Here is a 25,396-nt window from a genome sequence, read left to right on the forward strand (position 1 = left end):
CAGAAATTGGGGCATGGGAGGCAGGCCTCAGCCAATGGTCACCCGAGGTAGCAGGTGTTAGGAGGAAGGAGCACAAATGGGTAGACATTAAAAAATGAGATGGAAGGGGACTTAACTGGTTTATTCATTTGACAAATAAAACTAAACACCTATTATGCTAGGCAGAACTCAAAATGAATAAAATCATCACTACCTGGCATTCAGCTTATTGAGCGAAATGTAATATCCTATTTCACTACACAGATCTGATAATTATCAAAATAAAAATGTACACAATGTGTTATGAGAGCCAAGAATAAAGCATCTATCTGGAAGGGTCAGCAAAAACTTCACAGGGAGTGTCAGAACTATTAAAGGATGAATTCACTAGGAGGAAAAGGAAAGGGACAATTCTGGCAGAGAGAAAAGCTTATACAGAGTGATGGTGTCATGAAAGAGTTTAGTGTGTCTGAGAGGAACTATAAGACTTGGCATGGATGGAGAGCAGGATGCATGGAAGGAAAAAGCCAAGGTTAAGTGGCAAAGGAGCAAGAACACAAAAGTCTTTGTTCACCACGCTGAGAATCCAGTTTTTTCTTAATGGCAATGGGGGAAAAAAATCAATGAAAGACCTAAAACTATGAGGGAGAGAACCAGATTTGCATTTTAGAAAGATGACCCCAAAAGAGCTTTAAAGGAGTGCTGTGGCAGCGAGATCAGTCTGACAAATAAAACTAAATGCCTATTATGCTAGGCAGAACTCAAAATGAATAAAATCATCACTGCCTGGCTACTGCAATAGGCCAAGTAAAAACTGAAGGTGATTTGTACTAAGGTATTGTCAGGGACAATATGGCAGTGGGGACAGACGGGAGAGGTACTTAAGAAACAGAACTGACAATACCTAATAATAACCAGTAATCTCAATTACCTTCTCTTTATTATGAAACCTTTATTCAAGTTCTATTTTTTATCATGTCTTCATATTATTATTATGATTTCTCCTTCATCCTATCCATCCATAAATGCCAAGGAAATCTTTCTGAAACATAATTCTGATCACACCACTCCCTCAAACTTAAGCCTACAGGAAAAGTCCAAATTCCCTAACATAACACTCAAGTCCCAGTTGGCCAGGGATTCAAAGGCACTTTTAATCTGTTACCACCACTGAACCACTCCTCCCCTCCTCCTGAAATCCCTCCTGCCTGCCTCTTTTTCTCCTGTCCAATTGTTTTTATCCATTCTCAAAGTGCTGTCCCAGCTCTTCAATCTCAAGTTTAGGGATTGCCTGTACTTTTGATTTTGCAATCCTGGGGTACATTTAAATTGAACGTACTGATTCATCCATAATTGAAGCTGGATCAAAGAAATCAGGTTTCAGTTCTGTTCTTTCTCGTCTGTTCTTTGATGGTGGCTAAGGAAAAAAAAAGGGAAGGGAGTTAACAATTGCTAGATCTATAAACCAGAGAGCAGCTGAAAATATTAAAATTATTGTTAAGTGTTCATATGGCATATGTAATTGCAAGTGTACCTTACAATATTTTAAATACTGTATATTCAAACTACAGAATGCATAAAAATACAAAAGCAAAATCATTCACAGAAAATTATTCTGAAAGATAAAAACTAGAAAATTCATTTTTGTTTTACTTTAAAAATGCCATTCTCAAATCATTTTCCTTTAAAGGTGCCAAATTACACTATTCTGAAGAGAAGCCATATTTAATTATTTCTTCCTTTTAAGGAGAATACAGCATGGTACACTAAGAAGTAGAATCAGAAGACCCAGCTTATAGTAAATCTCAGCTTTACCGCTTCTTAGTTTTGTCTCCTTGGACATGCTAATTGTCTTAAGTTTCACTATCCTCAATCCTCCCAACCTACCTCACAAAGCTGAATGATACATGTGGCAAGATGAAATACGTAGAAGCATTTTATGTATGATAAAGCCCTATTCATATATATATATATATATATGATATTTAATATAGAAATTTGTCTCAATAGGGTAGTATCAAGTTACTAATGTATTGTTTACATAATGGCAAATAAATGGAAAACAAGGTGGATATGACACCTGGTATAATAGTAAGCAAAATGTATTTTTTAAATTGATATAGTCCTAAATTAATCTTAAAATTTACCATCTTAAACTAAGAGTTAACACCCTCTTCAACCTCACCCTCTCCTCAATCCCTTCTCATAGACCAAAATACCTGGCAACTATTTATAATCTTTTTTGCAAAACTTACTTTTCATGGTAGGTTATTTCCTCGAATTCCAACTTAATTTCCAAAGGATCTTCAATGAAAATTTGACAGAAATTACTAAGTTTCTTACCAAGTCTATATCCATGGTGTCGAAATCCATTCCTTCGTTAAGATCTTCAATCCTCCCTTCTGAGGACATCATAACATCTTCAACAATTGGCTCTTCATCATCTTCCATTAGGCTTGTACCACGCCGACTAGAGAAATATAAAACAAAGTCAAGATCTGAACCAATGTTGTGACTATTAATATACTGGCAGCAACTATGCAGCTCTCTATATTGAAGTGTAATGGAAAATGATGAAATTAAAGGTCAGGGAAAATGATTAGGCATTGATCATGTCATCAATGATGTCAAAACCCCAATGTTCACTTGTCTAAAAATGCTAAGGAGTTGTTTATTCTACATTACTTCAATACATTTAGCTTGATAGTTCTGATACCCCATATAAAAGTTCAATGAGAATTTCCCACATGGGAACAGACGAGATACCTCAAATCCTTTTTGAAAGTAGGCAGGGTACAAATCAATAAACAAATATAAAACAGAGACCAAAGAAATGACATTTTCAGAATACATATATTTTCACTAATATATATTAGTTTTACCCATTATTCACTCATTCACTCAGTACCTAATTTGTACCAGGCACTCACTCACTCATTCATTCACACAGTGCCTACTATGTGCCAGGCTTCTTTTATGTCCTATGGATGCAAAAAAAAAAAAAAAAAAGATAAATAAGACAGGGTTCCTGCCCTCAAGGAGCTCACAATCTATTATGGGAAAACAGAGATAATTAATTTTAACAAAATGTGACAAATACCACAAGAGACGTATGTATCAAAGTGCTATAAAAATTACTGAAAGAAGAGATTAATTCTGTTTCAGGAAGAAATGCACAACATTTATGCTGGAACTTGGATTCTGTGTCCTATGAAACTCAAAACTAAGACATATGTAGAAAAGTAAAATAAAAACTTAAGACCAAAAATTCTGTATGTTATCACATTATTATAAGGCATAAACTCAAATTTCAAGTTCACAAATTAGCCCAGATCAGCATGAAGGAGTCAACATAATAGTGAAATTGAAGGTAACTAGTTGCCCAGTTTGGCCAATATTGCCTTCTTCTCTCATTCATTTAACAATTCCCACCACTACCAAAATAAATTATTTACTTATAATTTACACAACCCTATGTTCAGTTTTAAAAAATAATATAAAGATAGCAAGACACGATGTTTAATCCGGCTACCTGGACAAATATGTTGACAGTGGTCCCTATTTTCTAAGAGTTCTGGACAGTAAATGATAATTTTACTATATTTGGTAGAGGCAACTATGAAGGAAGTATGTGTGCTTTGTGGACCATGTTACAGAAAACCTGAAATCCATTCTGTATCTCATTTGGAGTAGAAGATATGTGTGATATAAACTATAAAAATACAAAGAGGTAACTTGGAAGTATTTTCAGTTATAGAGCAGATACCACCATTACAGAAAAATCATTGTAAAACAAAAATATTTTAAAGTGTCAGGCAACAGACCACTTATAGCACAACAACCAAAAGAATTTTATGGTAATAATTATTTAAATGGAATAATCTCTTATAGTCACCTGGGGAAGTTTATCCCTAATGGGAATTAAACTACAAACAAAAGAATAATGATAAATGGTACTGAGTAATGAGATGCTATGCAAGATCTTAGGGACTGGCAGAAAATTTTCAGGGGAGAGATAAGGCCCAAATGACTATATGGTAGAATTCCAGAATGGTTGAACTGGTGACTGGTTGGAAGCTAAGAAATTAGCTTGTTGAATTCGGCATGAAATAAGGATATATTACAGGGAATGTGGTCACAGAAACAGAGAAGAGGGAGCAGAACCAAGTCACAGTATGGATGATGACCGTATCAGACAAGTTAGGATCAGAATCTATACATATAATAGAGTGTACTTTATCTGTAGAGGTTCATAAGACCAGTATAGAAATAACTAAAGCAAATTTTAATAGATTACCATGCATGTGGTAAATGATCATTTCTTAAGAAAAACAGGTGAAATTCTTCTCATTTAAAAATCAACAAAATGAAACATAAATTTTAAAAAGATAACAATTACTATCTCCCAGTATTAAAACATATGCCACATTATGTTACAAATACAAAGCTTTCAAACTGAAAATTTAAATCATCAGAATATGTTCCCTTTTTTGTACCAATCATCTAAAAGACTGCTTTTCTGCCATCTCCAAAGCTAATAAAGATTCATAAAAGTCTCATACAGATTCCAGTAAAAAACAAAGTATTTAAAAGTTAAACTACAATTTTTTGCATTGGACATTTATTCATTCAATGAACATTTAACTTAGCACTTTTTATGTGCCAAGCACCAACAGGCAATGAAGTGGTCCCTGCCCTTGAGGAGCTCACAGTCTAGAGAAAGGGACAAATTCATAAACAAATAATTACAATACAATGTGGTAAGTGCTGTAAGAAATATGAATATACATAGTGTTAATGGGAGCATAGATGACCACAGCTTCACTTAAGGTGACACCTGAGCTTATTCTTTTACAATGATTTTACCAGTTGCCAAGAAATGGGGGATAGGATACTAAAATGTAGGCAGGGGGCCATATTTTGTAAGATCTTGCATGCCATGAGCTAAGGAGTTTGGACTTTATCCTGTAGGCAATGGGGAGCCATGGGAAGGTTTAAGTCAAAGAGTTACATGACCAGATCTTTATTCTACAATAGTCACTTTTGATGGCAGTGTGAATGATGGAGTGGTGGTGTGGAGTGAGGGGAGGAGTTTGGTGAGAGGATAAATGGGAGATTTGAGGGAAGAAAACAAGTTAGAAAGTGAATACAATGGTTCAGATGAGGGATGAGGGCCTGAACTAAGCTGGGGAATCAATTAAGATGTAACAAAACTGGATTTTTAGCTATAATTCTGTGTACCAAAATAAACAAGGATTCAAATTTAAACTTTTCCAACAGATCAACCTAAGATTGGTCCTTTAGCTAACTAGTGAATATTTATCTTTGAAAGTTTTCTTCTGTTGGAAAGACCAAATTTTAGTTCCTTGATTATTTCAGCTTACTCTAGAGAGTCTGCTGAAATTTTTAGGCAAGGCACACATCAAAATATGTTAAAATGAATTAGTGAACTTCCTAGACTCAGACAATAAGGCACTCTCACTTACATGGCATGCTGAAGATTAGTTCGCAGTTTAACATAGCTCATTGCTGCTCTCTCCTGCTGTTGCCTTGCTTCCTCGTGTTGTCTTTGAGCTAACATCCATGTTACCTGCGTGCTTCAAGGAGAATTTTATTCTTCTTTTAACTTAACTTTTTTCTATGTAATTAATAAAGTTACAGTATAGAAAATGATCAAATGTACTTACTTATAATCAAGAGGAGTTTGATGATGTTCAGTCTGCATTGGATAGACACTCATGAAGCTATCCTCAGGTCGTAATCTTTTGGGCTCTCTCATAATCGTTGAGGTGAGTTGTGGTGTCTGCATCATAACTGGGGTGTGCAGTGTTTGTTCTCTGCTTAACCACATACTGTCACTACTACTGCTTTCTTCAGCTAAAAAAGAAAATTAATAGCAATAAAGTTCAGTCACTAATTTTGACTAACCAAATGTCTACTAAAACCTTTTCAGGTCAACGAACATCTGGTTGCTTTCCACATGCTAGTGCTTGAAACAGGGGGATACCAAGATATATAAGGTGCAATCCCTGTCCTTGGAGACAAAGAAAATACAGGCAATGAGAACACAGCATGGTAGTGCTACAAGAGAGGGCAGCACAGGTGGAATGGGAGCAATGAAAAGGATCAGAGCAAACTACCCAAAAGTGACTTCTAATTAGAGTAGATACTGGGTGAAACCGTGACGTTTTCCAGGCAGGGGGAAGAACATAAGCAAAAACACTGAGGCACGAAACCACAGTGACTGAACCATACTAATCTGCTGATATTCAGCAGTTTTTGACCTGCAAAAATGGCAATTTCATATGGTTCAAACTAAGAGTTTGATACTCCTAGGGTAAGCGGCAAAAGGTAAGGCTAAATAAAGAGACAGGAATCAATTTACGGAAAGTCTCACAAGCTGTGCTAAGGTGACCGGAACATCTGTCGAAGGTTTTATGGAAGAGAAGCAATGTGAAAGTTACATGTTCTAGTCAAGGTATGAGGTGGCAGTGTGGAAGGTGGACTGAAGAACATGAAGACTAGTGAGCAAACAGGCCAGTTCGGAGGCTAACTGTATAGCCCAAGTGAGTTAGAGGTGGGAACAGGAATGAATATAATGGAGGAATGATTCCTAGTGTATAGGATGCTCACCAACTCCAAGGGGAGCACAAATCCATATACGTATTAAGCACTGGACCAAAAACACCAGATTTCATACCTGCAAAAGCTATTTGTTTTCAAATCTGTAGATGCTGCCATGATTAATAAAAGATAAATTCACATGCAAGTGTTACTGAATTCATAGTAATTTTTTTGAATCCACTCATTTGGGAGGTGAAATTGATAGCACTCGATGACTGAATATGAGTTTGCAGGAAAACTCTTTTATTAGAAGATTATACATGTGCACACAGATGTGTTTTTAAGAAAAGAGTGGAAAGGAGAATGTACTAGTAGCTAATGCCCTAGTAACAGAGAGATTAGACATAAATTTCACAATCTGCAATATAATTACATCAGCCCTTAAGTTCTACTGTGTTTAGGCTCCAATTCTGCCTTCAAAATTGCCCTGATCTGGCCAATCTATCAGCAGTCATCCTTCCTTCTTCTAACTTACTAACGCCCCAATTTCTATGGCTTTCTCCAAAAACCTAAACAAAGAGTATGGACTCTTTCTGTAAAAGCTGAACTATCTGGTTTGATAATCTATCTTCAAGATGTTATATCAATACCAATTCATTTGTTTTCCATGTAGTCTAAGGAAAAAGAGAAATTTGATGGCCCAGCATAAATCTGTAGCAATTAACTATTTGTTCAGATGAGAAAAACTTAACAGTGATGTGCAGGAAACATCATCTCTTAATCAGGTAACTTTTCGACTTAAATTTAAGGTTGTACCAGTTATGTTTATCCGTTTATATCACTGGACAAAAGATAAAACCATTAATCCACGGGACTATCAAGTATTGAACACTATATACCTGATGATGGCTGAAGAATTATGTGGCAATTAGAAAATATGGCCCCCAAATCTTTGACACTCCTCACATTAAGAGGTGGAGGATTATGTCCCAAGCTGGGCCCTAATTGCTTGGTCAAGAGAATATGGTGGAAATTATGCTGTGCCAGTTTCTGGCCTTAAAAACCTGGCAGCTTCTACTTCCTGTCTCTTCAGACACTTGCTCTTGGAGCCCAGTCACATGCTGTGAGAAAGCCAAAAGCCACATGGAGAGGTCACATGTAGGTGTTCTGGCAGACAATCCAGCTAAAGCCCAAGGTGATAGCTAGCACCACATAAGTAAAGGTGCCTCCATATGATTCATCACCAGCCTTTGAGTCTTCCTAGCTGAGACATCAGACATCATGTCCCTGAGATGTCCTACGTTTTGGGGCAGTCTGTTATTCAGCAGTAACTGGAACAAATTTTGACAACTATGCTAATTTGTTTGGTTCCAAAGGAGAGTGAAAAAGTCCCCAGGCCCATTACGAACCAACCCTACAGTGTTAGGAGTTCAAGAGATTCAAACGTCATATTGCATTCCTACTTGTAGGATTACACACAGAAATCTTTATCTCTATCAAGTTCTTCATGATAAATGACCTCTTCACAGAAATTCAAAAGTAAGAAACTCCTGAATCCGTTGCTCCACACTTAAATTAGATAATCTGATCTCTTAAGTAACAATTAGCTCTATAATGCTGAGTCCATATCCCTATACATATACAGTATAGCATAGTGATTAAAAAGCAGAGGTTCCAGAGTGAGATTGCCTAGCCACTGAACAGCTGTGTGACCTTATGTAAGTTACTTAACCTCTCTGTGCTGGTTGTCTCATCTGAAAAATGAGGACGTACCTAAAGAGTTAGGAGAACTGAGTTTATGTATATAAAATGCTTAAAACACTAAACTTACAACACATCACTGGACACATTGTGCAAGATATTATTTAATAATACATATCTCAAATTTAAAACTAAGGTGAACCTAATGACAATTCAGTTGGTAAACATAAGGGGTAAATATAAAGAGAATGAACTATGTTCTTACTGAGTGCAAGTTGCATGCCTTCAACTACTTTCCGTTTCCCTGTAGATGGTTTTGATTTTTTACTCCGCACAGTTGACCCCCGACTGCTGATTCCACTAATGACTGACATGGTATCATCATCACCACCAGCTAGCAAAGAATTTCGGTAAGACATCAGAGGAAGCCACACATCTTCTCTTCGGAGTGACATCTGAAAGGTCATGAACTTTTCCAAGTAAACATACCTTAAAAAGAAGTAGAAACCATTAGCTCTGATACATAAAACTACCATAGCTTTTTTTCCTCCTTTTTATTTATTCCTCCTAATAATCTTAATGCTCACATACCATATGGAACATTCAATGATTAGAATTAAACAAAAAGCATATAGTAACAACTAAAGGATGTTAGTGTTTTCTTTCCTAATATGTCTCTGTTCTATCCTAACTTTACAGGTCTTCTGCTAGAAGAACAAACCCAAGTCATTATTTCTGCAAAGAGGACTGATTTAAAATCATGCAATTTGGGTTCTAGTACCAGTTCCACCAACCCCTAGCTGTATAAGCAGGGGCACATTACTTCACAATTCAATCTCAGCTTCATCACTGACAAGCAATTTTGTATCTATCAAGATTCTTCATTAAACGAAACAATCCAGATCATTTCAGCTTAGTATTTGTCGAGCATCCACTATGTCACTATGTCCCTGGCACTGGGGATTGGTACAAAAATGAGTAAGATATGGCCTCTATCTGCAAAAAAGTTTCAGCCTGATGGAAGTCATACATTTACCCTTGGATGCAAGTATCACAAGGATTCTATGGCTTATATGTAATATAGCAATCAAAATTCAACTAACATTTGTGAGACTACTTATGTGTTAGGCATTTTTCTCTTGGGATCTTCAACTTTATTCTTATAATCCTGTGAGGGAGATATTCTCCTTGTTTGACAGATGAGGAAGCAAAAGGTAAGAATGAGAAAGTAATATAACCATGATTCAAATCCCAGGTTTTTGACACTAAGAGTTCAGTGCTTTATTGTCTAAATTATGCTTCAAATACATGAACACAATTTTTGTCAACTAACTATAAAAAGTACAACCCAAATAATCTGCTGTCATAATAATGACTAATTCTAATCAATTCAGAATCACCAGTTTTGAACACCATTAAAGAGAAAGGATAGGAGGAATTAGCTATAAAGATACCGCTTGGTGTTAGCTCAGTATTTCTTAATTTTATTTCAGCCATACACAATAGTACAGTACTCCTCAAAGTGTGGACTATGAACTGGCTGTCAGTCTAAAAACTGTTACCAATCTGCGACAAGATATGGAGCTTGAGCCAAATTGTACTCACTGGTAGAAAGATTTACAAATATGTACCTACCACATAGCTTAGCTGAACATTCCAGATAAGGAGCCCTCCCTGATGCTATTTCCCTTTGTCCTCTTCCCTGCCACAAAGGCTACTACTAACCTAAACTTACATCCCGACACATACTTTTATATTTTTAATATATTTTTTCCTCAAGTTTTGATTTAAATTCCAGTTACTTAACATACAGTGTAACATTAGTTTCAGGTTTAGAATTTAGGGATTCAACGCTTCCATACAACACCCAGTACTCATCACAACTAGTGCCCTCCTTAAGACCCATCACCTATTTAACCCATCCCCTCACCTACCTCCCCCTCAAATAACCATCAGTTTGTTCTCTATAGTTAAGAGTCTGTTTTTTGGTTTGCCTTTCTTTGTTTCCCGCTATTATTTGTTTGTTTTGTTTCTTAAATTCCACATGACTGAAATCATAATATACTTTTAATATGTATTTGTCTGTAAACATTATAGAACAGTTTTATACTTTGCTTTTTGTACTGAACATTGTTTTAAAAATCTAACCATTTTTGGAAGAGTGGCATCAGCTAATGTTATGGTGTTAATCATTTTCCAATACAGAAGTATATCAAATCAACATGTTGTACACCTTAAAATTACACAATGTTATATGTCAACTATATTCAGTAAACTTAGGGAAAAACTTTTAAAGATGAATGAGATCTGAGGATATAACAGGATTATAATTGATGGATGATGCTGTATTATTATAAGACAGTATAACTGAAATTTGCTAAAAGAGAACTTAAGTGCTCTCAAAAAAACAAAAACAAAACAAAAAAAACAACCCAGGGTAATATCTGAAGTTTTGAATGTGTTAATTAACTTGACCAGGGGGATCCTCTCACAATATATACATACATGAAATCATGTTGTACACTTTAAATATATTATAATTGTATTTGTCAATTATACCACAATAAAGCTGGACAAAATTTTTGAAGATTTTAAAAACAGAATAATCAATTTGGGTGTGTGAATCTTATTTCAATCCCAATTCAATCAAACAAGCTGTAAAAATGAAAGTCATTTATGACATGAGACTACCAGAAATTTGAAGAATGACCGGGTGTTTAATAAAATTAAAGAATTATATTTACTTTGAAAAAAATCTAAACATTTTGACTGCTTATGATATTCCACTGTATAAAAACCTATTGATCTCATTTTCTAATTGATAGATGTTAAGTTGTTTTGAGCTTTCCTCTTTCCAAACAATGCAATGGTCAAATTCTTTTATGGTTCTCCATGTACGCACATGTAAGAGTTTCTCTAGGGTATCTACCTATGAATAGAATTACTAGATCATGAGATAGGGAGAATCTTAAACTTTACTAGACATTGCCAAATAGCTCCACAAAGTGGTCTTATACCAATTTGCAGTCACCAACATGTATAAAAGTTTCTTGTTCCACATCTTTGGCAATACTTCAGACTATCAAGACTTCTTAATTTTTGCTAATCTGCTAGGCGATAAATGGTTTTTCATTATTTTAATTTGTATTTCTCTGATTAATAGTGTTAATGTAATTCTTAATTGGAATAAATTTATATATAATGCATAAAATGCACAGAACGTTAAGAGTACAGCTGGATCATTTTGCAAATAAATGCAGTCATGTAACCCACACACATCTATCAAGATAAAGAACATTCCTACAAAGTACCTTATGTTCCTTTTCCCATTCATATCCACAACCCTAAAGCATCCACTATTGTGATTTCTATCACCAGGGATTAGTTTTGTCTGCTTTAGAATTTCACATAAAATGTATACTGTCTTTAAATGCAAAATACTGGTAGACTTTCAGAAGAGGTACATATGAGTTATTCATATTCTTCTGCCCTTTTATACCTCAAAAGAGGGCAGTGAATTTTGAGAATCTAATTCCATTAGTTGGGCTCTCTTAGCACATAAGTCACCATTTTAGGACACTACACTAGAAAAGTATTCTAAACTGGTCTGTTAGGATAGGACTAGTAGTTAAAGCAAAAAAAGATAAAAAGGAAACCTACTTTCCAGTGTAGTCACAGCTCAGCACACAGACTAAGATGCTCCTGGATGAATTACCAATATTATTGTCTGTTAAATGTTCCCTCCTTTGTTAGACTAAGTGAAGAATGCAGATGAGGATACATAAAGCATTCAAGTTACACCTCTAAAGCCACAACTACATTGGGAGGGGAACACACAGAATTAAAATGGAGTATTATGCATAAGACATAGTTATAATCCCTAAATTATAAATTTTCTGAAGTATAAAAGTTTTTTGTGCATTAATGTAAACCTAAATTCTAATCTGTGTGTGCAAAAAGGAGAAAAGTCATGTGTAACAATTCACCTTTAAGAATTTCAAAACAAAATTAAATAGAATATTTTTAGCAAATACATACACCGTTCTTTTGTCTTGTCGGAGTAGTTTAGAAGAAAATTCACTCAGAATATCAAGAAATGCCAAATTTAAAGGTGGATGGCTCTCTCCTTGTGGGTTAGGCTCTTTAAAAGCAAATTCTATGCCATCTCTGCAACAATAACAAGAGACAAACATTTAAGGGACTACAAGTTTGATAACTTAAAAAGGAAATTTCTCTCTATAGTTTTGTTCCACTACGAAGATGTTTCCTCTGCCATGCATTTAATCTGAGGAATAAAGAGAATAAAGGAGGCTATAGTGTGAGAATGAGTAATTATATCTACATTTTATGTCACTGTTACTTTAAAACAAAACAAAACACACACAGGTACACACATACACACAGCTAGCCTTTACTCTGAATGTGGTTTGGTGTACCTACATTCCTTCCTTGGTTCTCTTCTTCATAGAAAATAGCCCAAATTCTCTCATGTAATGATCAATACATTTTCTATATTTTTCAAGACATAAAGGAGACCTATTATAACTATAGAACTTAAAAATAATTATTAAAAACTATTTGTAGTGACCCATTTAAGAGTAAATTTAAAAATTAAGCTTCACTCAGGGTCTATTTTAACTACATTTACATAATAATAAATACCTCTAATCAAGACAACAACCCAACATTATATTCTTATACTATATCAAAAATGTAACTGTGTAAAAAACAATCCAGATGAAATTGGGGAGTAAAGAAGGCAGGCTATTACATGAAAAAAATAATATATTACCTTCTCAAAATAATCACTAATCACTATATGTGTGGTCCTTAAATATTACCTACTATTATCATCCAATGTATTATTAAGAGGCATAAAAAGGAATTTGAGACTTTTAGAGCAAAGTGAAAGGAGAGAGTGAGTTAAAGTTGGAGAAGGTATGGGACTAACTTAAAGAGCAGAAAAATATCTGTAGGGAGACATTTAACATTTTTATAACTAAGTAAGGAGTAAAAGAGACACAAATCAAACAGAGAACTTTCATAAAACAGAGTCCAAGCCTCCTCATTTTCCCAGAGGCTAGGCTCTTCATCCAGAATTAAGAAATAAAGGGTATTACTATCCACGTGTTGGTGATGTTAAAACTCTAAAATACAATCATATTTGAAAATATGATTGAGCACTAAATTACATGCCCAAAATAAAATCAGATCATTTCCAATTTTGATAAGCCAAAGCATATATGCAGACAGAAAGAAGGCTGTGGCTCAAAACAAGGGAAAAGGTCACTACAAAATAGAAAACAGAATCAGAAAAATTCAATCAAATCTCAAAAATTTCTCTATCTAGCAGTGAGATTATAATAAAAGCTGTTAAAAGAGATTTTATAATACCTGATGAATATGTGTTGCTTTTCTTCACATAATTTATAAAGATTTTGTATTGTTTTAATTAAAGCAAAGACTTTCTATAAGAGAAGTTTTAGTCCCAACACATGTGTTAATGGAGATAGCATTATTACTGGTTCTCAAGAAAGGAGATATGTCACAGATTTGAAAAAAAATAATAAAGCGTTTGGTTATTCTAAACAAAAGAGGTAAATACAAAAAATTTCATGACTAAAAAAAGGAGAGCTGAATAAAATATTTGGAGATTACTTGTGTAGCATAGCAATGGCCTCTCTTGTTTTCAATTGATCGAGTCCAAAAGTTAATGCAAAACGTCGAGCAAGCTCTTTTATGCCGCTAAATGTTGAGGATGATCTATCAAAATTATAGCCGTTTTCTTGTATCATTTCATTAAAAAGCTGTTTGGAAAGAAAGAAAGCACGTTAAAGTTTTGTTATAATTATAGATTACTAACATCTTTTAAGATCCCATATTCTCTATTTAAAATATACTAGATGCTCATAAATGAGGCACTGCATTTTATGCTAAAACATGGATTTTTAAAAACATGATACAAATAAACAAAAATATAGTACTTCACATATTCAGACCAGAGATAGTTACAGACATTAGAAACTCTTAAGTTACGGCATAATTCTATTCTGCTGGTGTTAACTGGATATTAAAACAGCATATAAAAATATAAAGAAAAAGGAAACCCACTTAATTATTAGGCAACTATGCTGTTACTTTACATTTACATGATGCATCTTCACATCAAATACTTCCATCATAAGTAAGCACAACAAAATACAATATTTCAACTACTGAATGGCCGAAGTTTTTAACAGATAATGGCTACTACTGATAAGAATATTATGCAATGAGCACTCTGACCTGCTAGAAACATGAACTGAGATAACCTTTCTATAGAGGAATCTGTATTGAAAGCTGTAAAATTTTGATGTCCTTTGACTAAGCAATTCTAATTATTGGCCTTTATTCAAAGGAATAATATTTGTGCATGATACATTGGTACAAAAATGTCTTAGTGGTATTTGTAATGGCAAGGATTGTAAAAGACCTCAACATTAAGCAAGAAGAGATCTTGGGGCTCCTCCTGGGTGGCTCAGTCGTTAAGCATCTGCCTTCGGCTCAGGTCATGATCCCAGGGTCCTGGGATCAAGCCCCGCATCGGGCTCCCTGCCCAGCAAGAGGCCTGCTTCTCCCTCTCTCACCACCCCTGCTTGTGTTCCCTCTCTAGCTGTCTGTCAAAAAAATAAAATCTTAAAAAAAAAAAAAAAAAAAAACACGAAGAGATCTTGGTTAAATTATGGTCCCTGTATAAAACACAATACTATACAGTCATTAAAAATGCTCAGGAGGGGCACCTGGGTGGCTCAGTCCTTAAGCGTCTGCCTTTGGCTCAGGTCATGATCCCAGGGCCCTGGGATAGAGCCCCGCATCGGGCTCCCTGCTCAGTGGGAAGCCTGCTTCTCTCACTCCCCTACTTGTGTTCCCTCTCTCACTGGGTCTCTGTCAAATAAAATCTTTAAATAAATAAATAAATAAATATGCTCAGGAAAGTATTTAATGGCATGAAAGCGTTATGGTTTTATTAACATGAAAAATTCAGGCTTGGAAAATAGAATGCCCAATATGGTTTAGTTTTTATAAAACTTAAGATTTCATATAGGCATAAAAAGACTAAAAAGGCTATTAAAAACTAAAAACGTATTTGTTAAGTGAAAAACAAAGATAAGTTGTATTTTTTCTAGTTCATATATTTTCTAAAATCTCTACAGCGAGCAGCTATTATTTTATAGGAAAAGTTACTTAAATGTTACCTTTCAAAACCTTTTAAATTCTATTAACTTTAATAAAGAATATCCAAATATGCAAATGGGACTAAGAAATTTAACACCTAGATTTCTTTTTATTTTATTTTATTGAAGATTTTTATTTATTCATTTGAGACACAGAGATACAGATTGAGAGAGAGAGAGCATGAGCAGGGGGAGAGGCAGAGGGAGAGGGAGAAGCAGGCTCCCCGCCGAGCCAGGAGCCGGACGCAGGGCTCGATCCCAGGACCCTGGGATCATGACCTGAGCTGAAGGCAGAGGCTTAAACATCTGAGCCACCCAGGCGCCCCAACACCTAGATTTCTTAAAAGCAAGAAACTTATGAAATTGAAACAGGTTAGGTTATATTCTGCATGCATTTGGTCTCCAGAGACAAAAGTACACTAAGCATATGATTTTTCTCCAATTAAACCTACCTCAACAGTGTCAAAATGAAAATGAGTTTTGCAGTTTGATTATAAGATTGAAAAATGCTCATTAAAATAAATATGGAAATGAGAAAAAAGTAAAATTCACTTGATACCTACCAGAGCAAGTTAACCACAGCTAAAATTTTGGTGATTATTTTTCCAGATAGATATACAGATAAGTACAATTTTATAGGGATGCTGTACTATAATCTTTTAAACTTTTTTTTAAAGATTTTATTTATTTATTTGACAGAGAGATACACAGCGAGAGAGAGAGAACACAGCAGGGGGAGTGGGAGAGGGAGAAGCAGGCTTCCCGCCGAACAGGGAGCCCGATGCGGGGCTCAATCCCAGGACCCTGGGATCATGACCTGAGCCGAAGGCAGACGCTTAACGACTGAGCCACCCAGGTACCCCTAATCTTTTACATTTTATTCTCAAACTATATATTCTGATCTTTACATATTAGTGAATACAGATCTACACTAATTTTAAGTGCTACACAATAACCACTGCAGAGATGCACTACACAATATATTCATCTAATATCCTCTTCATGGACATCTGGATTATTTCTAATTTCTTGCTATTATAAACACTGTTGCCATGTGTAATATGGTATACCCCATTTTGTAAACTTGTCCTATTACCACCTCGGATAAAATTTTAAAAGTAGAATTGCTGCCATAATGGCATACATATTATAAATTTTGACATATATTGCCAAACTGCCTACCAGGAAGGTTGTACCAATACATACTGCTGACAGTACTATTTCCCCCACACATTAGATAGCTTTTTGCCAATCTTGCCAGTCCGAAAGCAAAAAATGATCTCGTTTGCAGTGTCTACTGGTGAGGTTGAAAATCTTTATTTCTACTTTTATGAACTGTCTATTGCATCTCTGCCCAGTTTTCTACTTGTTATCTTGAAAACTATTAGGTATTAATTACGTTCGCCTAAAGTTGATACTCTTCATATCTTACCTGCTGCAAACTGAGAATAAGGGTCTTTGCACACTGAATTTTGTCTATCTGCCTTGTTTTACTCATTGTTTCTTTGATGATATCTCCATAGTCATTATAATACTAGAAAAGAAATTTGTACAAATTAGAGCTTTATCTCTTAAAAGTCCTAGACAATAAGACTAGTTTCATGTGAGTAGTATGTCACAAAATTTGTATTTGGCTGAAATTATGCATTCAAAGAGAGAAAAGAATGTTACTGAAACTTTAAGATAATTTCTAAGCATATTAATCCCTAACACCGGTAAATTCCAAAATAGACAGTTGAGATCCAATCACCTTAAGCTCCAGACTGGTTTTAAGGAGGTGTGGAGTAAAACAATAATCAGGCTATGCACACTTTCAGAAATAACACAAAGGATATAAACAAAGTTCTTGCGCTCTTTGTGAATTATTAAGACAATGAATATAATTATAGTTACTTTTAAAGCTTATTCATTTTACTGGCATGTAGATCACCTGCAGTTTCCAACTTTATTAATTTGGCTTATAGAAACTAACAGCCTATTAACATTTAAAAGAAAACTCATTGTGTGTCGACATTTGTATTATCACATTCACTGAATATGAAATCTTTTTCTAATTTAAGATCTTGTTTCAAAATGAATACATAACTCTGAGACAACAGGATAACCATGCCCTTATGACTAATAAAACTAACTTTATAATACTTAAGTCTAAAAAGTTTAAAACTTGTAAAACAATTTCACAACCTTAGTTTTTAAAAAAAAAATCTAAAAATATTTCAAGGAGAGAATTAATTAATTAGGTTTTGACCACTTTATTACATATTTTATTTGGTGACAGCAAAGGCTTAAAAAAGTTTATATTTATAATTAGTTTTTCTTTAATCCTTTCTCAAGTAAAATCTATCTTACCATATTTAGTTATATTTCATTAGTATAATTAATAATATCCTTTCTACTACCACTTAAATATTAGAGAATCTCACAGGTACTTAATGAAAATTGTGAATAACCCACTGTGAATCAAATCAGATTTTCAAAGCCTAAAGGAACCTTAGTTATCACAGTGGAACAAATGAAAGAAAGGCAGGACACAAAAGGTATTGAATTATTCAAGGTCAAGAGCTGCATAGTAACCAAGCCAAAAGTATAGCAGCCAGGTCTCCTGACTCCTAGAACAATACCTGTTTTATGCTACATCAAGCAGAGGAGGAACACCATCCTGTTGTCTTAAACTAAACCACAAAGGTAAATTCTAATAGTGATAGCTAACCCAAGACAAGATGTTTCCAATATTCTGAATGAAGTGAACTCAATAAACCCAAAATGTCCATTAATGGAAGACTAGAAGTATGAAGTAGTATTACCAAAAATGTTAAATTTTACAAGAAATTTATTTTATGCTAGAAAAGTAATTTACTATTTAAAAAATTTAACAGCAATCAGAAATAAAAGCCAGTGTTACATTCATTTTCTTTTAAGCATTATAAAAATAAGTTGCTATCCATAACTTTACCTTCATATACTGCTTGAAGATATCTGCAGCAGTATTCATTTCCACCACAGTATATACAATTAGCTTACAAAATGCTGCAAGTAAATTTCTCCTCTTGTGCAGAGCTTCAATTTTACTGGCTTCATCCTCCTGCTGACCATCTGGGGGAAAAAAGTTACAAACATTAAGCCATCTGTATTTTACTTCAGCCATATGTATTTTTTAATTCTCACTATAAAATACCTTTATTTTGGAGAATGTGAAAAATACAGTAAACACATTTAAATAAAATACAAATTATAATCACACTTAATATCTCAGTGAATGACCAGTCCACTAATCCCAATAGACAAAATTTTTGCAAATTAAAATAGTAATCATAAGGCTGCTTGTTGAACATGTAACAGGAACAAGTTGAGTGAGTCAGAGGAACTGATGTTTTAGTGAAATCAGGCTGAGTCTGCCTAACGCTTTCATCCACTTCCCTATTATGATCGCTTGCCACTGAGATCTGCATATTCAATGTCCCTTGGTTAAGGCCCTGGGGGGGGGGGGGGAGCCAACCTCAGAAATTCTCCTATCCCTTCCAAGGATGACCCCATCCCACCTTGCCCCCAACTCTTACTGACACATACTTATTTTATATATATTACATATACTCAGTAAGTCTGACCTAGGAACTATTCTGTCTTTTTAAGATAACTTCACATATTTCTGCTCTGATCCATTATGTGAGATGTTGACATTCAGAGTTATCAAGGAAACAGACTTATTTCCAACTTCGTAGTCAAGAAAGCTGGACTATAGTCTCCAAGTACTGCCAAAAGATTATTTCTAATTATTTGATATTGCAAATAAAATCGTGATGAAGCCTTTTACACAAACTACGTAAAGAATTTTCCTCTGAACAAACTTTACAAACAAAATTACTTATTAAAAGCTACCTTAGTTTGATTTACATTTCTTTGGTTAGCAGTGAAGTTCAAGTTTTTCATACATTTATTAGCCATTTATATTTCCTCCTTTGTGAACTGTAGGTGCACTTCCTGTCAGGTCTTCAATATAAGGTTCCCAATATCAAAAAAATAATTTGTAAAATGAGAATGTTCTTTAAAACAAATGTTTATTTTACCCTATCTCTGATAATCTTCAATAATTGCTAGTAAGTTAAAACCAAATTTTGAGAATAGGAATTTAAGAGACCATCAGACGAAGTTTTACTATCACAAGTGCATATTCCAGAATCCCAAAGCCATTTGCTTAGAAACCTAAAATATACTGTTTACTCTTTCAGAAGATTACACTGAATATATAAACTTTTTCTAAATGTCTCCATGATTATAATGGATTTCTATACAATACTGTTTCCAATCACTGTTCAGTACTACTTTTAGGAAGTACATGTGTGTAGATGTTCTCCCCCTACAGACTAAATTACCCAGATATTAATTAACCAGTTTTTGAGCTCTGATTTTGGGTTTTTTTCGCCTTTTTAAGGTGTGTGTGTGGGAGGGGGTAATCTCTACAACCCAACATGGGGCTTGAACGCACGACCCTGAAATCAAAGAGTTGCATGCTCTTCTGACTGAGCCAGTCAAGGCACCCTGGGTTTTTTTTTTTCCCTCACTTCTCATCAAAAACTAGCCACCTTTTCTTTTGTGGGGATTAAAGAATGTTAGAGAAGTATCTAACATATTGGACCTTTCACAGATGTCAACTGCATTATTCTGTGTTGTCAATGCCTCTAGAAGCATTCTCTTTTACTCTCTCCTTCTCACCTCATGTACATGGGCTAACAAATCAAATAAATAACCATGGGTCTACAACACCAGGGGTTAGATGAGAATGAAAACCAATGGAAACTCATGCTGCTGGTGGGAGAATAAAACAATACAACCATTTTGGAGAATATTTTTGCTACATGTGGTCAAATTTAGGATGCACAAAGACTATATAATCTGGCAATTCCACTCTTAGGTGTGTACTAGAAAAGCATTTGCACATGTGCTCAAGCAGGTAAGTATAAGAACATTTGTTGTACACTATTTATAATAGGGAAAAAATTGAAAACCACCTAAATGTTCACCAATATAAAAATGGATAAAGTAGGGGTGCCTGGGTGGCTCATCGGTTATGCATCCGACTCTTGTTCGGCTCAGGTCATGGTCTTACGGTCATGGGATAGAGCCCCATTGAGCCCTGCATTGGGCTCACACTCAGCGCAAAATCTTCAGATTTTTTCACCTTCCCCCTCTGCCCCTCTCTGCTCGTGCTCTCTCTCTAAAATGAGTAAATAAAATCTTTTAAAAAAAGCATAATGTGGGGTGCCTGGGTGCTCAGTTGGTTAAGTGTCTGCCTTCAGCTTAGGTCATGACCCCAGGGTCCTGGGATCAAGCCCCGCATCAGACTCCCTGCTTGTGCTCTCTCGCTGTCAAATAAATAAATAAAATCTGTTTTTTTAATAAAAGGATAAAGTAGGGTTAATTCGTATTACATAATATCCAGCAGTCAAGATGAATAAACTATAACCATATGTCAACACGGACAAATTTCAAAAATGTTAATGCAAAAAAGCAAGAGGCAAAATAAAATGTTCAACATAATACCATTTATATGGAACCTAGCAACAGAAAATAAACTATATATTGTTAACAGATACATAAACTCTTGTTCAATAAAATTAAAATGCAAAGGCATGATAACACCAAATTCAGGATAGCAGTTATCTCCAGGGAAAAATAATAGGATTGGACAGGGATACAAATAAGGGCTCTTTTGTATCTATACTTTATTCCCCACCTCCCCCCAAAAATTGGTAACAAACAACAAAATTTGACAAATGCTGGTGGTAGATATGGACAAATATGTTATATTTTACATTTTTCAAAAAAACTGGAATACATTTCATTTTTAAATGGGGGGGAGGTCCAAGAAGGTAAGACTGAGTGTAATTTCAAGAAGCTCCTAGAAAATTCAGAAGTACTGGCAAGCTTATTCTGATTCTAGTTCTATGGTGTAAATGAAGCAGAGAGGCAGTCCCCCAACTATAACAAAAGGATTATAAACCAAAACTGATTTTGTATCAATTTTTGGAATGCAGCTATGCTTTCCCAAAGAAGTTTTAAAAACTCCTACTCATCTTTTAGCATCCAATTCAGATGTTAGCTTATTTCAATGATGTTTTGACTCCCAGACCAGTTAAAACTTCCTCGACATGACCACAACAATGTGAACATGCTTCTACTACTTATCAAACTGCATTATAATTACTTGTTTTTAGATCTGTCTTTTCCACTTGAATTGAATTTTTAAAGGAAAAGCCTTTGTCTCATTTTTTGATATCCACAGCATCTAGTGTACTGCCTGACCAATAAATGTCAAATAAAAGTGTAACTAAACCATCAACTCAAAGTAAAAGGTAAAAAATTTTAAGTATGTAAACTTTAGTACATGGACTTTTGACAACTGTTTTTGCTACTCTAGGTTTCTCAATTCTCTTCTAAGTTTTAAATACTTAATAACAAAGTTCTTTATTGAAAATAAGCTATAAGCCATGTCTAAAATTATATGCATTTAGAATCTGATTTGCAATGATATGTCAGTATATATATCGAGATGCACATATATCGATGTTATATTGTCCTTCAAGTATAACTTCATATTAAAACCAAACCCAGAAAGAAGCCACCCAACACTTTTTTCCATGACCTCTTATTCAAGTAAGACATCTGTGTATGTAATTAGGGTAGAAAGAGTAACAACACCAGGCAAGGCTGGTGGGATTATTTTCCTGTGAACATTCTGTACTGCCCCAGACATTTGTAGAACAATTTCAAACATCTTCTAACATTGAGAAATTACAGTTTAATACCCCCCCAAAATATGAAAACCTATGTTATAAAAGTATACAACAAAAATGTCACTTAAAGAAACACTTTATTCTGCTCAAACTACTTGAAAACTGGTATTACCAATGACTAAGGGGAAGAGGGAGTAAATTTTACTGAGTACCTATTTCATGCCCAGGCACTGCGCAAGTCACTTTGCTTAATTAATTCATACAATTCTGTAAGGTAGCTATAAATAGGCTTGGGGCTAGTGAGAAGCAAAGATCTGATTCCAAAGCCTACGCCCTGAGATATCACCTTGTTTTTACAATATTACAAAAAATTAATACAAATGTGCTGGAACATGCACCTGTGTTTTATGTTTTCAGAATCAAATAACAAATAGTATTGCAACACTTTACATCACTGTTACTTAAATTTATGGTGGATGCAAAGACTTAACAAAAAGATGCCAATAAAATTACCTGCGCTGTTGTTATCATCATCCTGTTCAATGAAGACATGATCCAGAATAAAGCTGAGCAACTCAGACTGCAATGAAGAATCAGGGGTGTAAACTAATGGCTCTAACATGTCACGCCCTCCTGACATAATTTGATGGCTGAAGATCATCAGAATATCACACAAAATAGTGAAGGCCTATTAAAAAAAAAAAAAAAGTACAGCGTGCTATAATCCAAGGTTTCTCACCAACTGCCACAAGTAACATATATTTAACACAGAAACAGAATCCAACTTTTAAGAAAAATCAGTGTATAGTATTTTCCTAAATTTTTAAAGCTGAGGAATATAATTTCTGTAAAATGATTACTAGTATTTGCAATCATGCTTTACTAACTGCAAGGTAATTTCACAAATATTATTTTCAGCAACTTTAAGTGACTTGTACAATATGTTAACACTACCAAAACATGCAGTCAGGACTCAACCTCAGGTTTTCTGACTCCAAACCCCATTCTACACTTTATGACAATGCCTCATGGTATACATCCCTAAATATGAAATAACATATAAACTTGGTACCATTCCATTCCTTTATGGAAGACAAAAACTTATACCAAGGAGATCAATTAACTCCTAGAAGAGAGATCACAAAGTCCTTGGTACTTTTTAAACACTCTCATTCTCAATATGTGTAGCGATTAAGTAGAAAAAAACACAACGAACTATGTGCCTGCTTACTCACTCATCAGACAAACATGATACTATCATAATAAACATAAAGCCAAGGTTCTATCTCAAGGAGCTTTATAAAAACTCTGCCATTAGTTTTAAATGGAGTCAAACACTGGTAAAAGTATTCAGAAGAAAACTGGAAATTTTTAATTATGTTGGGAAAGGGTAACAAAAATAGAATTTGGGGGTCACAAAGTCAATAGCGAATTACATTTAAAGGAAGACTACTGCTAGACAGATAGCAGAGAGCACAAAGCAGATCTCAATAATGTTTTTACCTTCTTGGAACTAACCACATTTACTTTTTTCTCTTTTCCTTTATGCTTTTACCTCTTCTTTCAGTCTTTCCTCATTTTACTACTATAGTAGTCATTTATACCCATCAGGATATCTGAGTTTACAAAAACTTTTGCAACATACACAATAAGAAAACAGAGTGATAAGGATGGTGATATTTACTAATAAGGTGAATTGGCAGGTCAAGTGAATTGACCAGGACATATTTCTGGAAGCTGTTTGGAAGACTGACATACAAGATATTTCATGACCAAATAATTAACTGCCATGGCCTGAACAACAGATCATATGGGAGGTTACATATGATAACCCATAAGGAATTGTGTTAATACTTTAATAAACAGGGAATACTGGGGCGCCTGGATGGCTCAGTTGTTAAGCATCTGCCTTCGGCTCGGGTCATAATCCCAGGGTCCTGGGATCGAGCACTGCATCGGGCTCCCTGCTCTGCAGGAAGCTTGCTTCTCCCCCGCCCACTCCCCCTGCTTGTGTTCCCTCTCTTGCTGTGTCTCTCTCTGTCAAATAAATTTTAAAAAAAGAAAGAAAAGAAAAGAAAAAAAGAAAGAAATAGGGAATACTAAGCTGAGTATCTTGGTGGCATATGAAAACAAAGAGGAGTTATTTCATGTTATTAATTCTGGATCAATGTATACTTCATTAAAATCCTGTCCTAGGAGTTTAACTCTAAATTCAATTTACTACCTACAGAAACTTTGGTTTCTTTCATGTGAATTGTACAGATGAAAATTAAATTTCCAAATCCTTTATTGCTACAATTCAAAACTACATACTTAAAACTGGAGAATTCAGTAATGTAATAATTATAGGAATATACTTCATACTTTTGCAAGAAAAAATGTGAAAGTCAGTTACTGGATCTTGGCCATTTAATAACTTCTAATTTATTTATGCCCAAGCATACACGTATGGGAGGAACAAATGGGAGTTGGAAGAAGAAAAATGAAATTAACAGTTGGATACTGAATGTGAATTTTTAACTATAAAACTCTAAATGTATTTCACTGAAATCAGTTTTGATATTTTAAAATAAAATAAAGACAAGTGACAATCACAAAGGTTGAAGGACTTTACTAATCGCTTTGTAGTTGGATGACCATATCTGAACTACTTTCATAGTAGCTTTAAGAAGTAAATATACCCTAATTTAAAATAAATAGTAACAACAAAAATAAAAAACAAAATAAACCATACCCAACATAACACAAACTGCTGAAAATAGCATTTGTGATGACTGCTGGGGCTCTACCCACCCCAATATGCAAAAGTTAAAGAGAATGAAATGGTCAAAAAACCTTGAAATCACCATAACCACTTTGACTGTATCACTATTAATATTTCTTATTATAAATATGTCTTCTCCATAGAAGCATTTAAAAAGCGTATGTACAAAAAAGCTTAATCCTCTATTAGGGAATTAAAACTAAACAGGTTCTCAGTCCCAGGATCAGAATTCATTTTACAGATGGGAAAACTACCTATGGCAGCACAGTTAACAATGTATTTTCAAAATGAGGGCATATGAAGTGGGAAGGTAACACTTTGAAGTCAGGGAAATGATTAAAATTTTTATTTCAGACAAAGTCCACATAAGAAAAAACAACGTACACAATCAGGATGGGAAGGAATGTCAGTATCTATCTGATAATATTCTCAGAGATGACAAA

The 25,396-nt window shown here is 34.7% G+C and overlaps 1 protein-coding gene across 6 annotated transcripts in view; it reads right to left on the reverse strand.

The window, feature by feature from the left end:
- Window positions 1–25,396, reverse strand: part of STAG2 (STAG2 cohesin complex component) — a 129,546-nt gene that overhangs the window by 5,563 nt on the left and 98,587 nt on the right. For 5 of the 6 annotated variants that reach the window (XM_078064332.1, XM_078064336.1, XM_078064333.1 and 2 more), the window contains 10 exons: window positions 22,703–22,877; window positions 18,412–18,551; window positions 16,891–16,992; window positions 13,903–14,051; window positions 12,283–12,411; window positions 8,510–8,733; window positions 5,667–5,856; window positions 5,466–5,576; window positions 2,323–2,449; window positions 1,319–1,396 (listed from right to left, as the gene is read on the reverse strand). In XM_078064332.1, the coding sequence (XP_077920458.1) occupies window positions 1,319–1,396; window positions 2,323–2,449; window positions 5,466–5,576; window positions 5,667–5,856; window positions 8,510–8,733; window positions 12,283–12,411; window positions 13,903–14,051; window positions 16,891–16,992; window positions 18,412–18,551; window positions 22,703–22,877 (1,425 nt within the window). The remainder of the gene's footprint in view (window positions 1–1,318; window positions 1,397–2,322; window positions 2,450–5,465; window positions 5,577–5,666; window positions 5,857–8,509; window positions 8,734–12,282; window positions 12,412–13,902; window positions 14,052–16,890; window positions 16,993–18,411; window positions 18,552–22,702; window positions 22,878–25,396) is intronic. The other variant, XM_078064337.1, reaches the window with a different exon arrangement.

The sequence above is a fragment of the Halichoerus grypus genome, chromosome X (assembly GCF_964656455.1).
Source record: "Halichoerus grypus chromosome X, mHalGry1.hap1.1, whole genome shotgun sequence".
Lineage (NCBI taxonomy): Eukaryota > Metazoa > Chordata > Mammalia > Carnivora > Phocidae > Halichoerus > Halichoerus grypus.